This window comes from Thunnus maccoyii, chromosome 8, assembly GCF_910596095.1.
Source record: "Thunnus maccoyii chromosome 8, fThuMac1.1, whole genome shotgun sequence".
In the NCBI taxonomy this organism is placed as follows: Eukaryota; Metazoa; Chordata; class Actinopteri; order Scombriformes; family Scombridae; genus Thunnus; species Thunnus maccoyii.
The window spans coordinates 34,176,276-34,193,443 of NC_056540.1; the positions used below are offsets into that span (position 1 = coordinate 34,176,276).

Here is a 17,168-nt window from a genome sequence, read left to right on the forward strand (position 1 = left end):
TTTTTAATTGTTTTCTGCAATCAGTCAATCAATCAATCAATCAATCAGTATAGCATCTTTTGATAAGTGCAGTTCAATAATGTGAACAAATAATTTAAGACACAATAACATTTTAAAAAGATGAAATTTTAAGAAAACTAATTATAGATTTTAAATGTAATATATATATATATATATATTATAATATAATTATAAAACACTTTAAACTACGTTTCTCCTGTTAAAAGTTCTACAAATCAGGACTCGATTGATTGATTATTTGATTGATTTTCCAGCATGTTAACAGACGTTTTTACAGCTGGATTTCACTGACGTCCTGTTTTTCTTTGACAGATTTATTTTAATTCTGTAATTGGACTCAAACTAATCATGTTTCTGTTTGCTGCTGCTGTATGAAAATCAATATGATTCTATAATAACACTCAAACTGCTGCCGTGTTTTTATTGTAAATACAGAAAATTATCTGTAAATTTCTTTTAAAAGTCAAAGCAAACTGAGCTGAAATCATTTCTGCATTAAAATGTTTGTTTGGTCGTTTATTGAATTTTGACAAATGTACAAACATAATAAATCCTTTTGGATATTTAGTAAAAACGACAACACAAAGACTTTGATTTGATATTAATGTCAAATATCATCAGTGGAATTTTCTGAAGAAGCTGACGGTGTTCAACATGCGGTCTGTGGCTCCACCAAGTGATCGTACAGTAAAACTTTATTCTACTAATTCAAACACATTTTCACTGTTAATTCTGTCAACTTTGGTTTTTATTCCAGATATCAGAAGAATAACAGAAGTCGAGAAACTCTGGTGTCACACTGTGGAAACATTTAGAATAAACAAAACAACAAAAGTGAATATAAATAAATCTAATGTGATCGATCAAATGAGATATGGATATAGATTCATATAGAGATGAAATAAAGGACAATAAGAGACACATAATTAGAGAAATGCAGAAACGATCTGCTGATTAAAAAAAAAAGAAAAAGAAAGAACAGAATGAAGGAAAATGTAAATTAGACTTTATGAATTCAATGAAATGACAGTTTCTTTATTTTTAAATTTAACATCAGTATTGTGCTTCAGAAATAACAATAAAAATAATAAAAGTAGATAAACCCAACTACCTCACATTTAAATCCTGTTACTTCAGATATCCGTCATGTTCACACTGATCTCTGCTGATCTGCTTTCAGTCTCTCACGTCTCTTGGAGAATTTACAGTTTCATTATCTGATGTCGTTATGAGTCTTGTAACTGTTTATTATTTATTATTTATATGTTGATGTGTGGATGTAGCTGTGATGTTCCTGTTAAACCCGACAGAGTTTCGGCTCTTTATTATATTCTGAGTATCAGAGTCAACACTTTGTAAAATAGTCTCACGGCGCCACCTGCTGGTCGAAACTGACAACATGGAACAATAAAGATTTCAGAAAACCTTTATAGGAAAATTATAGTTGCAAAACAAAAGGTTGAATACTGGTGATTCCTCCATATTCAGTATAATTAAATACATTATTATTCATTAGTTTATTTTATTTTACACACATTTATACATATGGAAAAGGAACATTAATATAGATAAATCATTACAAATAAAAACACAAAATATGAACAAACAAACTCACTCACAGCTATATATAACATATATATATATATATATATATATATATATATATATATATATATATATATATATATATATATATATATATATATATATAAGGTTAAACAGACAATACACAGGGTTCATGACCTTTTAAATGTGATTGTTGAGCTAAAGAGTAGAAGATAGAAATATAAACACCCAAAACAGTACATTATACATTTTCAGGTCCTAATATTTTTCCCTCCTCATGTTTGTTAATGGAATGGACAAAATATTAGGAACACCATTCAATATAATGCACTCTAGTAAACCACCGCCCACCATGACCTTAATAATAAACATAAAGTAGAATTATCACCTTTCTGACAACGTCAACAAAAACTGAAAATGTAAAAGCTTCATAAATGTAGAATATATGGCAGAGCTGTTGTGTTGGATTACATTAGATTGCACAGGTATTAATGACGTGGCTGGTGAGTATATGTATATATATAAAAATTCTCCCTCTCACCCCCCTCCCTCCCATGGGGGGGTGGTGGTGTGTCTCTACCAGAGTTCTGGGAGTTTGAGGGTTCTGTGCAGTATCTTAGCTGTTCCTAGGACTGCGCTCTTCTGGACAGAGACCTCAGATGTTGTACCTGGAATCTGCTGGAGCCACTCTCCCAGTTTGTGGGTCACAGCCCCCAGTGCTCCCATTACCACTGGCACCACTGTTGCCTTTACTCCCCACATCTTTTCCAGCTCCTCTTTCAGCCCTTGGTATTTTTCGATCTTCTCGTGTTCCTTCTTCTTGATGTTGCTGTGGCTTGGGATCGCTACGTCTATCACCGCTGCCTTCTTCTGTCAACACGATGTCCGGTTGGTTAGCCATCACCAGCTTGTCAGTCTGGATCTGGAAGTCCCACAGGATCTTGGCTTGGTCATTCTCAACCACCTCAGGAGGTGTCTTCCATTATATGTATATATATATATATATATATATATATATATATATATATATATATATATATATATATATATATATATATATATATATATATATATATATATATGTATACACACACACAGACATATGAATATAATAGCACTTTTCAAAAAAAAACAGTTACAAAGACCTTAAAATTAAATTAATACAAGACAATAAAAAGCTGACAGTGACTAAAATATTAAAATAATATGATAAAACACAACGAAAGATAATGAAACCAATAGTAAAATCAATAAAATACAATTTTTATACTTGTAAATGTCTTATAAATTAAATGACTTTAAATGACTTTAAATATAAGAGCATAGGTAAAACAGAACAAGTGTTTATTTATTTTTTGTTAAAGTTTTTATTTGATTTAATTTGATCTTATTATGTATCGATTTAATGTAATTGTATTTATTTTAATGTAGTTGTGCTGTATTTTATTTTTATGTGTTAAGGCCCAGTGGAGCCTCCTCACCAGCTGGCGGCGGTAATGCTCCACTCTGTTGTTTACAACCGTCTTTAAAGACGACGAAGAAGAAGCTTTAGCTTCAGTTAGCTTGTTATTATTGCTCGACTTTCTGTTTTTCGTCTTCGTTGTTGAAAACGTTTCTTTATAAAGTTGTTTCATCCTGTCGTTACCAGTTCAGCTCAAGGTGAGATATTAGCCGTTGTTGATGTTAGCTTGCTAAGCTAATGATGGTAACCGAATAAAACACATTTCTGCCCTTTAACATTTTCAGAAAACTGTGATTTTATAGGTCAAAAGACGCCGAAATTCTCTGATTCCAGCTTCTTTGGTCCTCTGACAGTTAACTGGATATCTAAGAGGACGTCATGTTGGGCTTTAGGAAACACTGATCGACATTTTTCACTATTTTATGGACTAAATGATTAATTGAGAAAATAATCGACAGATGAAGCGATAAGTTAATGAAAGTAATTGTTAGTTGCAGTTCTTGTTTATTTTATAGCTGTAACTGTTACTTTAATCTTTACATACAAACTCTATCATTTTTTGAATACCTGAAGCTTCCCTTTTAAAGGATCAACCTGCTGATATTTTTTTATTGTCAACAAATCTTCATGTTTTGGATCCAAACCAACAATGAACTGATCTACTAACAAGTATTGTGTTTGTATCAAAGCTGACATATCTGATTAAAAACACGTCAGTGAGTCTCACCGCTGCTCTGGATGACATGTTCCTTCATCATGAAGAGTTTGGTCAAAGACTATTAACAGCATCATGTTTTCAGTCTCTGGAGAATCTCATGCTTGACTAACATGTAGTGACGCAGGAGGCTTAATTTATCCTTACAGCTCCGTCAGATGTTAAACATCATCATGTCTCTGTTCACTTCTAAAACATGTTGTTTCTTCTTCCAGAGACCAGAACAAGTTGTTCTTCTGCGGCAGTGTTTTCATGTTTTCAGATGAAATATTTAGTCTGTGGACAAACCTTCCTCAGCGTCTCTCTAAGTCGGTTTTTACATCTCCTGTCTTCCCTGGCACCTTCTGTCTGCAGCATTAGTCCACAGCCGCCTTCCCGTCATGTCTCACAACTACCCGTACAGACGCCCGCCCCCGGACACTGACCTCCGACCGGATCTGGGAACTTACAGCTCCTCAGACCGCCGTCACGCCTCCCCACACCACAACTTTTACAGACCGCATCAGGAGCCGCCGCTGCCACCACCGTCTCGTCTGTCGTCCTTCTCCTACCCGTCCTCTTCCTCCTCCAGAGGCTCGACGGCAGCGGCGGCGCTGCCCCCGCCTCAGGGGTCAGCGGACGGCGCTCTGAGCATCCTGAGCAGCTGCGGTCTGGAGCCCAGCGACCTGGCTCTGCTGGCCGAGCTGCCTGAAGACGTCCTCACCGTGGAGTCGCTGCCTCACCTCCTCCAACAGATCAAAGGCAAGAGAGGGACGGTCAAACCTTTCCCCCCCAATGCTCCTTCCTCCTCCTCCTCCTCTTCCTCCTCTTATCCTGCCAGCGCTGTGCGGCATCCTGCAGGCGAGTGGGATCACCTCCGCAGCCAGCCGATCCATTACCCACTGGACCAGGTCCCCTCCAGTCCTCTTCCCTCTGAGCAGGTTCAGGACCGCTGGGGGAACCGGACCAGCAGGTCTGTCTCCTACGCGCCTTCCTCCAGGACCGACCCACCACCACTACCATCATCATCATCATCATCTTCCTCCAGCTACATGGTGGACTACAGCCACAAAGCGGGCTCCTCTGATTATGGTAAGACAGCAAGAGACGCCGGTCCGTCCTCCTCTCAGGATCGACACTCTTTCAGCTCGCCAGCAGCAAGAAGAGGCAGAAGAAGCCGTCCGTCCCGTTTCTCTCAGCCAGCTGAGTACAGGTCAGCTCCTCCTCCTGAGGAGCACCATCAGAGACCTCGGTCGGAACGCCGTGAGTTTGAAGCCTCTTACAGCAGGAGCAGCAGCAGCCGGGTCGTCGCCACTACCGCCGCCACCGCCACCGCCACCGCCACCATCACTGCCACCATGCCCTCAAAGAAAGAAGCGCTGGACTTCCACGGGACGACGCCGGCGGTGTACCCGTACTCGTGCTCTCTGTGTGATATCACTGTGCTGTCAGAGAAGGTAAGTACTCCACCTGCACCTCGAGTCTCTGGCTACAGAGTCTGATGGGGGGGGGGGGGGGGGGGGGGTTATCAGGCTTCCTGCTGCAGAGGCATGCTGGGAACAGGTGGAGAGTTTGCTGAGTGTGCTGCTGCAGCTGCTGGAGAGACACGGTGCAGTGTGACAGAACAGATCTCATTTCAGTTCTGCTTTTTGTGTTTCAGGTGTGGATCAAACACATCAACGGCACTCAGCATGCAGACGGACAGCTCAGCCTGCTGCAGCAGTAAGTTTCCCGCCGCTGACGGACTTTGACTCATATATTCAACCTTTATTGATACGTGGAGGGAACACAGAGAGGAACAAGAGGTTTGGGTCTCTAGTTTCACAGCAGTGGCTGCCAGTTTACCACCAGTTTACCACCAGTTTACCACCAGTTTGCTGCTGTGAAACTAGAGGACTTATTGACTTTACTTCTGTGTATTGATGTTCTCTCAGTTTTGGTTTTGTGACTCTGTCTTGTTTCTTCTTCAGGTTTCCTAACTGGGACTGTCGCATGGAGACAGTCAGCAGGTCAGTGGACTGTATGACTGTAATCTTAAAGTGTCTGTAACTCCACAGTCTGATGTGTCAGCGTGTAATATGTTGGTCGTGGCTCGTAGTGATGAACCTCCAGAGAATCATCAGTGAGCTTTATAGTGAGTTTCAGCTCATTGTTTATCTGTCTCCGCAGCAGGCAGCTGTTTTCAGAGAAAAAGCTCTAAAAAGCTGCTGTACTTGTTTCTGCTGAAAACTATTCAAAAAAACACCAGTTAAATCAAATCCTTCTGTCATCCAAGGGCTGACGACCAATCACAGAAGAGGAAAGATGAAGGAAAACCCACCCAGCCGGCCCAAACAGCCAATCAGAACACCAGTAAGTAAAGGCATGGTATCGTTCTCTCTGATGCTCTTCATCGCTGCTCTAACGTCTTCGTCTCTCTGTGTTCAACAGAGCCTCAGCCCAATAAAAAGTCCCAGAAGAAGGTAAAGTAGAGATCCTGCTAACTCTCAGAAAGATCACGGATATGTTTCTGACTGTAGTTAGTTTAGTCGCTCCAGGATGAACTCCACTCATGACTCTCTGGTGTGTCTCTCAGACGTCAGAGAAAGGTAAAGTGGTGTGTGTGAAGTTTCCTCCTCAGTCTGTGGACGAGACGTATCTGAGGAAACTCAGCGAACCGTTCGGAAAGATCGTCAAGATCCTCATGTTTCCATCTTTGGTGAGTCCATGTGGTTTATTACGCAACCATGTATAATAATACATGTTTGCTGTTCTTCTTCGTATCTGCAGTGTTTTGATTATTATTATCTGATTATTTCTTTGATTAATCAACTAACTGTTTGGTTTTTAAAACATCAAAACACAGTGAAAAATGTCGGTAACAATTTCCTCAAACCAACAGACCAACAGACTCGTGTTACCTGTCGTGTAACACGAGGAAAAGCAGCTAATTCTCAAATTTCAGGACATGAATCAAAATTGTGGCCTTTTTGTTTAAAATAGTCAACGATCAGTGGATTATATATGATAGTTGATTAATGGACTGATCGTCGCAGCTCTAGTCAGGAACATTTTTGTGTATGTTGTACAGAGTTTAGTTCAGTTTCATGAGATTAGTCACATCGATGTCAGATGTGTTTCACTCCCATCTGCTTGTCTTTTAAGGATCCGTCTGGTATTTTTCTCCTTGTCAACAAATCGTATGTGCAGATAACTGATTAATGATTAATGAGACTAGAAGAGTTCTGCTTTTGAAGGAAATATTCTCTAAAACATGATCTCAGTGATGCTCTCCTCTCTTCAGTCTCCTCGCTGTAGTTTTCAGTTTGTATCTTCAGCCTCGTTTTCAGTAACAGAAACAGATTTTTTCTTTCCTTCATCCCGTTGATCTTAAACTTCGCTGTAAACCCTGCAGGCGTTTGTGGAGCTGGGCTCCATCGACCAGGCGAAGGACCTGGTGAAGTTCCACAACAACTATCCTCCGACTGTGAACGGAGAGCAAATGGAGTTCAGCATCTCCAACACTTTCAACTTCCTCCAGGTGAATATTCATCCAACCAGCAGCTCACACTGAAGAGTCACGACCTCCTGATAAAGTAATACTCTACTTCAAATACTCTGAAGACAAGAGACGGTACAGCGCTGATGCATCATGTTGGGACGATCAGCTTGTTTACACAGATGTGATAAAAACAGTAGAGTCAGACGATACCAACATTAAAACCATATGACACCAGAATAAAAACGCACATGTAAAACTTTCTGAATTATTGTCTGAATATGAATATTGTCTCATCTGTGCACATATATGTCAGATTATAGTGTGTGTGTGTGTTTTCAGAGCTCTCGGGTGGTGAGTTTCACTCCGGCTCCAGCAGGAGAGGACGGCCAATCAGATCTCATCAGCATCGTCAAACGCTTCGGCCTGCCGCTCTACACTCTGTTCCTGCCGTCTATGGTGAGATCCGACAAACTGTCAATCACGCACAGGTCAAAGAAGAAGAAGAAGAAGAAAAATTACGTTGGAGTCAGAGACGAGACTAGAGAAAGGTGTTTTTATAGCTGAGACATCCGGTCGGGAATGAAGAGTTCCTCCACAAACGTTCAGAAAAAAACACATTGAGCTTCAGAAGAGCTATAAAACACAGTGAAAGCCACATGTTTAAAGATCCCGCCCACACTGTGTTTGAACAATACTCTGATTGGATTAAAAATTGTTTAGTTGACAAGTCAGAAAACGTTAAAACATCCTCTCCTCCTTCAGGTTTCCACATCACGCTTGTGTAAGTCGCATACTGGACCACCATTGGCTCCAAACTAGTTGTGATGTCATAAATCCTGCAGGTGCTAAACTGAGATTTAAAGGTGTTCTGTGCAGGATTTGTCAGAACAACCACAGTTGACCAAAGTGCTGTACAATAAGATATCAAGAATAAATTAAAACAACATAACAGGGTAACAGCAAACAAGAACAAATAGAAAACAAATAATAGTAGAACACTGGGTTTTAACGACTGTCAAAGGCCCGAGCGAGTCTTTAGTTTGGCCTTAGAAGTGTCTCGGGAAGGGGAACACTTCATTCCAAGAGGTCAGCTGTTCCAAAGTTTTGGGGCAGCTACAGCAAATGCACGGTCACCCCTCAGCCGCGATCGAGGGATGTACAGGGGCGCCAGGCCATGTAGAGCCTTAAAAACAAAAGTAGCTTAAACTCAGTCCTTTACTTGACTGGTAACCAGTGCAGGGAGGCCAGTACAGCCAGATAAAGGACATCACAGTAGTCCAGACGGGAGGAAATCCGAGCAAGTCGTTGAATGAGAGGAGCGGTGTAAACAAGTTAAAAAGTGTTTTACAGACATGAGAGCAGATAAGAAACGTTCATGGATCACATGACATATGTAAACAGATTACCGCAGAAAATATGTAAATAAAAGCAAAAATAAATCAACTAAATGAAGAAAACTGCATAAAGTGAATGAGAATCTTCAGTGGAGGTTTATTGAATCCTTAAATACTGTTAAAGCTGAAATGTAATGAATTGATCAGACTACAAAAAGAGTCACTTTCTGCTTTATTATATTATTATAGTTGTTAAAGCTCATATGATCTTTGAGCCTGTTTTAGTAGAGAAATAATAAACTTTATTTTTATCTTTCAGGCGTTTGTTGAGATGAAAATCGCTGCGGATGCTGAGAAGCTGGTTGATTATTATTCTTCCAACACTCTGAGGATCAACAGCGACTTCATCAAAGTTTCCTTCTCTGGAGAATACAAGAGTCTGATGTGAGTCACTGAGGGCTGCTGGGAAATGTGTCAGCCGCTTCCGATGGATGGGTTATTGATCGGGAGTTAATATTCCCTCTGTCCTGTCCTGCAGGCGGGTCCCGTCAGCCAAGAGGTACGAAGAGGAAACCTGCTCAACCAAGAGGACGAGGAGTCCGAGCGCAGACCGAGAGGACAAGACCACGAGGACCGACGGGGAGAAGACCAGGTCCAAGTCTAAGTCCAGGTCCAGAGATAAATCCAGAGAAAGGTCCTGCAGCAGATCCTCCAGGCAGAACAGGTCCAAGTCCAGAGAGAGGAGGACCAGGTCCAGCACAGAGAGGAAGACCAGGTCCAGAGATAAATCCAGCAGCAGATCCTCCAAGCAGAACAGGTCCAGGGAGAGGAGGTCCAAGTCCAGGTCCAGAGAGAGGAGGTCCAGGTCCAGAGAGAGGAGGTCCAGGTCCAGAGAGAGGAGGTCCACGTCTAGAGAGAGGAGGTCCAGGTCTAGAGAGAGGAGGTCCAGGTCCAGAGAGAGGAGGTCCAGGTCCAGGTCCAGAGAGAGGACTGTGGTTCCAGAGAAACCTGATAAATCTGGTAAGAAAACTCATCTCAGTAAAAACATGTGTCTCAGTAGTTGTTGGGATATTAGTTGATTTACTGCCGTCTAAAAACAAGCCGAGTCGACCAAAGAGCTTCAGATCACAGTGGAGGACGGAGAGATGACATAACAGTAGTTTCCTGCAGTAGAAGGCACAGTGGGAGCAGTGAAAGTAGGGAGGTTCTGAAATGTACCGTTCAGATCGATTTCCTTCTCGTGTCAGGTTAGCATAGCTTAGCTTAGCATAAAGACTGGAAACAGGTGGAAACAGTTAGCCTGTCTGAATGTAATGAACACGTTTCCAGTGTTTATGCTAAGCTACGCTAACTAGCTGCTGGTTGTAGCTTCATATTTACAGTTGTAGAGCTGCAACAATTACTTCCTTTATTTATTGATCGACACAATCAGTCAATCAATGTAGTTTTGTAATTTTTTTTAAGAAACATTCTAAATTCCCAGTTTGCAGCTTTTCAAACGTGCGGATTTGAAGTTTTTCTGTGATAATAAACTGAGCATCTATCGATGGATTTTGGACGGTTTCCATGGCATTAAAGGAACGATAACAGGCATTCTTCACTCTTTTATAGACAAACGATGAATCAGTAATGAAAACAATCGTCAGTTGCAGCTTTTTACTGCACAGGCATGAGAGAGAATCAATCTGAACATTTAACGCGCAGCTAGAAAGAAAAGCAGATTTCCAAAATTGTTGCTCTTCCCCTTTTTAAATCTTTAAATATTAAAAAAAATATGTATAACTTTTTAAACAGAGTCTACAGCTGTTTTTAAACACAGCTAAACTAAAGTTTTATGGTTGAATGTGTGAAAGTTGTATTTAAATGTACATGAAGTTCTTCTTCTGTCCACAGAAAGCGAGTCCAGGACTGAAGCCGAGCCTCCTCTCAGAGACGCCCAACCTGAAACTGGAGAGAAAGAAGCGAGCGAGCCGGAAGCAGAGTCAGTTTTTTAAATATCACTTTGATACAGTTATTTTTAAAAAGCTGCTTGTGTTTTATAATAATAAAGTTTATTTATGTGGCACTTTTCAAAACTCAGGTTTGGTTTCAGAGGAGTTGAAGCAAATATGTAAACAATATTCCCTGTTTATATACAGAACTGATGCTTTATTATAAATATCATCTGATGTATTATATTATTATTAAAGAGTTGTGCCATTTACTTTGACTGATGTTCAGCATCTTTTTAGAATATTAATCATAAACAATAACATGAAATTATTGACTGAAAAGTTAGTTTACAGTATTGTTACATCCCTGAGTAGTGCCTGCAGGTATAACCTCCGGCCTCTGTGTAGCCTGAGAGGCTAAACTCGGGGAAAACTTTACTACTCGTAAAGTGAAAATCCTGTGAAAATGTAAAAGTGAAAAGAAAGAAAATGCTGCTGCAGGTCGTCTGCAGAGGAGAGCGACATCGAGGGGATGGAGGTGATCGGAGAGGACGGAGAGAATCTGGAGGATGAAGATTTGGAGACTCTGGATGACGCTGACGTAGAAAAGGAGAACGAGGAGGAGGAGGAGGAGGAGGAGGAAGACTTACCTGTACAAGGTAGAGATACAAACTGAGCTGCTTCTGAAAAGATGAGACAAACTTTCAGGTAGAAATGTTTTTAAACTGTTAAACTACTTTTCAGACGAAGGAAAGGAGGAGAAAGATGGAGAGGAAGGTGATCAGGAGAAGAAAAATGAGGAGGAGAAGATGCAGGAGGAAGAGTCAGAATCCATCAGAGCAGCAGAGGACGATGAGGTAAAGAACAGGCTGAAAACTGCTGCCGTACTGTCTTTAAAGTAACATACTTATTAATGTGCAAACAAACACAATAAGTATAAATATACAGTGGTATATTTATATAAACGCTATATAAATAAAACTAGCAGCTTCAGCGCAGTGAGATATATGAATAAATAATCCCAGTTTAAACCAAAGTGTTCATTGATCTGCAGACGAAGCAGAAACGTAACATCAGGATTCATCAGTCTGAAGATGTTAAAGCTGGACTGAAGCTGTCTGAGTGATATTTACTGCTGTCACTGAGACACGTCCAGAGAGACTGACTAAACTATTAATCATTGATTCCTGATAATCATTGATAATCAATAACCAGCTGTAACTGAACCTCCAGGAGGAACCAGGCTTCCCGGTGGACCTGGAGAACTGCATCACTCTGGATGAACTAGAAGCGTCCGATGAGCCAGAAACTGAAGGAGGTCTGGAAGTCTGAAAATGACGGTTTAATCATCTTATTTAACATTTTTTATTCAGCTTTTAAAACATAAGCAATACTGAACTCTCTACTTGAACTTAATTACAGACAGTTTTCAGTTTTCTAATTCATGTTTTATTTGAATATGTTGGTGTTTGTGTTACAGAAGAAGAAGAAGAAGAAGAGAGAGATGAACCCGAGGTGAGGAGGAAATATTTCTGTTGGTAAAACATCTCGACATTTGTTTACTGACACAGTTAATTTATTTATTATTTCATTCTTTTCCTCCAGGGTCCGTCTACCAGAGTGGTTTACTTCAGAAACCTGCCGCTGCGTTTCTACACCGACGTGGAGTTCATCAGCCTGGTGAAAGGTTTTGGGAAGGCGGTGCGCTACTTCCTAATCCGCCGCCGGCGAGAGGTCTGAAAATGAACGTCTCTTTTTACTTATTGTTCATATAAAATGCTTGTTCCATACTATAACTACTGTATGAATTAGTTGTATTATTGTTGCATAACCGGGAATCTTCATGTTTCAGGGTTTCATCGAGATGTCGAGCTCCTCGGAGGCTCTGAGAGCTGCCACAGAGCTGAGCTGTAAATCCGTCTCCTTCAACGGCTCCAAACTTATCGTCCACATCTCCCACAAATACTCGCGGCTCACAGCGGGGTCAGTGTCTCCGAACGTCACCTGTTCTGTCTCTGTGTTGTTGACTCCTGATGCCTCAACTCCTGACTGTGTGTGTCTGCAGGTGGACGGTTCAGTCGGACGAGGACGAGGACGAGCGGAGCGAGCGAAGGAGTCGAAGCAGCAGCGGGAGGAGGAGCGAGAGACGCAGCAAATCCAAGACATCAGAGAAGGAGGAGTCCAACAAGGAGTCCGGAGGGAGGAAGGAGTCCCCAAAAAAGACCCCAGACAGAGAGTCAACATCTAAAAAGACTCCAGACAGAGAGTCAGTGTCTAAAAAGACTCCAGAGAGAGAGTCAGTGTCTAAAAAGACTCCAGAGAGAGAGTCAACGTCTAAAAAGACTCCAGAGAGAGAGTCAACGTCTAAAAAGACTCCAGAGAGAGAGTCAACATCTAAAAAGACTCCAGAGAGAGAGTCAATGTCTAAAAAGACTCCAGAGAGAGAGTCAATGTCTAAAAAGACTCCAGAGAGAGAGTCAACGTCTAAAAAGACTCCAGAGAGAGAGTCAACATCTAAAAAGACTCCAGAGAGAGAGTCAACGTCTAAAAAGACTCCAGAGAGAGAGTCAACGTCTAAAAAGACTCCAGAGAGAGAGTCAACATCTAAAAAGACTCCAGAGAGAGAGTCAACGTCTAAAAAGACTCCAGAGAGAGAGTCAGTGTCTAAAAAGACTGAAGAAAAGAACTCCAAAAACATGTTGGAGAAGGAATCAGCTGTCAAAAAGACTCCAGAGAGAGAGTCAACTTTAAAAAAGACTCAAGAGAGAGAGTCAATGTCTAAAAAGACTCCAGAGAGAGAGTCAACGTTAAAGAAGACTCCAGAGAGAGAGTCAACGTTAAAGAAGACTCCAGAGAGAGAGTCAACATTAAAAAAGAGTTTAGAGAGAGAGTCGGTGTCCAAAAAGACTGAAGAAAAGAACTCCAAAAACATGTTGGAGAAGGAATCAGCTGTCAAAAAGACTCTAGAGAGAGAGTCAACATTAAAAAAGAGTTCAGAGAGAGAGTCAGTGCCTGAAAACTGTCCAGAGAAAGACTCTGCATCCAGAAAGATCTCCGAGAAAGAGTCAATGTCAAAAAAGACTGAAGAAAAGATGTCAGAGGTCGATAAAAAGACTCCAGAAGAGCAGTCGGTCTTCAAAAAGGCTGAGGAGAAGGACTCTAAAAAGGAGATCCTGCTGAAGACGAGTGAAGAGAAGGAGAAGCTGAAGAGGAAGGTGAGTGATGAGAGCGACTCGGTGCCTGAAAAGATGCTGAAGAAAGAGTTCAAAAGAGAAAAGACTGAAGAAGAGTCGGAGGAGGATCTGTGTGAAGATAAAACGTCGTCTGTAGTTCAGCGAGTTCGTTCGGAGACGACTTCAGAATCAGGAGAGAAGAATCCAGATCAACCAGACTCCACCGCAGATCCTCAGAGACCACGAACTGAGCAGGTACAGCTGAGACCTGAAGACCTTTTTACTGTCTGAAGCTCAATGCACAACACAGTCACATTAAATTAATTAACATATAAGCTATTTAATACCTGTTTCACCGTCATACAGGCAGTGATTGTTGATGGAAAACCAGTGTACACAATATGAGTTGCAGTTGTTTTATTTATATATTATTTTAAAGCATATAATTATTATTATTATGGCTTATTCACAGTTTTAATAGATTCAAAAAAGTTTGGATCTATCTATTTATGAGTTATTTATCTATTTAGTTTATCTCACAGATACTGACTGATACTGTGGTGGACAGACCGACTAATATTTCCATCCATAGAAACGTGTTTTATTGACTCAAAATAAGTCAATAAAACACATTTAACTGACTCTGACGTTACCTGAGCTCTCTTCAGTGAGTTTTTAAAGACTGTACCAGCATGTTTGCACCTAAATCACCAAACCTAAAGAGTAAAATCATCTCTCTACACGCCTCAGTGGCTGTTTTTGTACTTTATGTTGTTATAATAATGTATAATGTTGTTGGAGTTATTAAAGTTGAAGGAGTGATGAGTTTGAGATTTGTTTGTTCTAAGAAGAAACTGACTGCTGTTTATCTGTGATGTTTGTAGAAAGCTGCTACTGGACGTGCAGAGGGCGCCGCAGCTCCGCTCAAACCTGTTGGTAAGAAGAGACACTTCCTGTCTCCACATCATTCTGCTGCTTCACATGTTTCACTCACTTTAAACTGAATGTAAACACCTGTACGAGCTGCTGACATCATTTTGTGTCTGATTGGAGGAGCAGCAGCGGTGCGTTCACTGACACCTCGTTGTGTCCGTTTCTCCTGCAGGAACAGAGTTTGTTCGTCCGGTCGTCGGTTACTTCTGTAACTTGTGTCAGGTGATCTACGCCGATGAGGACGAAGCCAAACTGCAGCACTGCAGCAGCCGCTCGCATTACACTAAATACCAGGTGAGCTCCCAGAATCCTTCACTGCTGCAAACTCAAGTGGATGGAGAAAGGTGACGTAACCCCTCTCCCACTGCAGAAAACACGTTTTATATCATTGTAACTTCAATATCTTTAGTCATTTGAAAACGTCACCTTATGAAAAGTGTTTTTCACTGTTTTCTGATATTTATTGACTGGACAGTTGATCAAAACAACAATTGATGTGAGAAAGCTGCAGCTGTGGATACGAAACAGACAGAAGTAACAGAATGACTGAATTAACAGGTTTGATGAAAGCAGAAATCACAATCTGGACTTCAAGTTTATTAACTGTCAGTAAACAGCTGATAATGTGTTTCTATGTATTTTTAATCTAAAACTAATCAGTTTGATCCTTTAAGGTGACGTCAGATTTAAAACATTTTGAATCCAGTCAGTCTAAAGTGAGTTTGGAGTAAACAAATAAAACATTATTCGAATATTTTAACAGATTGGTTAATGGATCAGTTTTCTTTTCACAGTCCAGGTTAATTGATTAATTATATTACTGAATTGTTGTTATAAACAGCTCGTATTACTGACAAAATGTGATATAAATGTTAATAAATTCATGTACTTAATAATTGTAGACTTTTAGATAGAGTTCTTAGACTAGAAGACTAGTACTAGATACTAAACCTAAAGGGAAATTAAAGTAATTAAATATTGTACCAACTGGTTTTCCATCATTCTTTGGCCATTAGAAAGATGTTAAATTATATTCTATGTGATATTAAAAATATCTTAAATTTAATTTGGTCATCACTGCAGAAAGTCTGGAAATGTTTGAGAGATTCGCTGATTCTTTTTGTCTTAATTCCAACTTTATCTTCACGTGATCTTCATTAGAAACCAGTTTTTGAATAAAAACATCCAACATGGCTTCTCTGACTTGTATTTTTTCAGTTTTCCATCACTGGAATGATGGAATTATAATAAAACTAAAACTATTTCCCTGTAGAGTTGAGAATGTGCTCCTCACTTACAACTTTAATACAAAACATAAAGCTCATCTTTTTAAAGTAGCTTTTACAGAGAAACTTTTACATTTTAACTTCACCTACCGTATTCATCTTAAATGCGTCCTGTTGTTTTTAATGTTCCTGTTTCATTTTGTGAAGCTCACTGTATTGCATTTGTTATTATGAAATGTTCTGTATAAATAAAGTTTAATTATTTCTTGCTGCTGATTCTGACGGAAAGCTTTGATCTTGTGTTTTAGGAGCAGACGGGGAAAAATCCATGGACGAGCTGAACACCTGACCTGAGAGGAATCAGCTGTTTGGTGTCGACTCAACGAACTGACTCTAACAAACTGTTTGATCTAAAACTCCATGAGGCACTTTTAAGTAAAATGTTTCTGCTCAGGATTTCTGGGAAATGAAGTCCTCCAAATTCAAACTGTCACAAAAATGTAAAAGTCAGACAGAATCTGAAACTGAGAGCAAAATGATTTTTGGATTTGAGCTCTGTTGGTTTCATCAAACTCATTTTTCCTGAAGAGATTCCGTGTTTTGCTCAAGGACACTTCAGCATGTTGAGGATTTTAAAATCTGACTCCAGATGTGGTGGAAACATCTGGAACAAGGTATTTCAGTTTGTCTGTTTTAAAATCAGATCAAACTGAAACTGTTTAAAGGTACATTGAAGCTGCTACTTTAAGTTTTGTTTTGCATTTTGACAGAATCCAAGGAGGGTTGAATCGAGGGCAGCTGGACTTCTTGGTTGTAGATACTTGAAGATGTTTCCCTTCAGTTCTAACTTCAGTTCTTCAGTTAGAGCTGAACAAGCCCCTCGAGAAGTGAAATATCTTCGAATATCTACAACCAAGAAGTCCAGCTGCCCTCAACCCACCTTGGAAAACCATGACCTGGATGACTGAGAGTCTTCAGACATTTTGAAAGAAACACAGTTTGTTGTTTTTAGGGTTAAAATGTTTAATTTTGTACCCAGTCAAAGAGAAAGTGTCTATCTGTAAAATAACTTTCTAATCAAAGTGTTTCATGATTCTGTTGCCAAATAAATAAAACCTCCAAAAAAACTCCATAGGTGAAGAAAGTTTTATTTTATAAAACGTCTAATGAACATGTCAGCTGCAGACTGCGCAGCTTTAAACACAGTTTACCTCCCAGATACAATGGATGTCTGAGACCTCACATCACCATGACAACAGCTCTGAGACTTTAGAAGTCGTCTAGTCAGCACTGGACTTTAAAACTTTAAAACAAATCAAAAATAAAAACTTCCAGTCATTCTAGTTG

At 40.2% G+C, this 17,168-nt stretch overlaps 1 protein-coding gene across 1 annotated transcript; it reads left to right on the forward strand.

Moving 5' to 3' along the window:
- The first annotated feature begins 3,782 nt into the window (after nt 1–3,782).
- On the forward strand, nt 3,783–16,951 carry LOC121901481 (serine/arginine repetitive matrix protein 2-like). Its single transcript, XM_042418271.1, has 21 exons — nt 3,783–5,200; nt 5,404–5,465; nt 5,714–5,752; nt 6,019–6,095; nt 6,174–6,205; nt 6,319–6,441; nt 7,138–7,263; nt 7,564–7,680; nt 8,878–9,002; nt 9,097–9,578; nt 10,452–10,539; nt 10,991–11,141; nt 11,281–11,346; nt 11,723–11,808; nt 11,968–12,004; nt 12,095–12,223; nt 12,342–12,472; nt 12,555–13,917; nt 14,547–14,598; nt 14,768–14,889; nt 16,130–16,951. Exons 1-21 carry the CDS (start codon nt 4,145–4,147, stop codon nt 16,160–16,162), a joined length of 4,497 nt encoding a protein of 1,498 aa, XP_042274205.1. The 5' UTR covers nt 3,783–4,144; the 3' UTR covers nt 16,163–16,951.
- The last annotated feature ends 217 nt before the right edge of the window (nt 16,952–17,168 follow it).

Coding starts and splice junctions, on each gene's coding strand:
- LOC121901481 (XM_042418271.1), top strand. CDS start 4,145: ATGTCTCACAACTACCCGTACAGACGCCCGCCCCCGGACACTGACCTC. Junction 6,206..6,318: donor ATAAAAAGTCCCAGAAGAAG/GTAAAGTAGAGA, acceptor TGTGTCTCTCAG/ACGTCAGAGAAAGGTAAAGT. Junction 11,809..11,967: donor GAGCCAGAAACTGAAGGAGG/TCTGGAAGTCTG, acceptor TGTTTGTGTTAC/AGAAGAAGAAGAAGAAGAAG.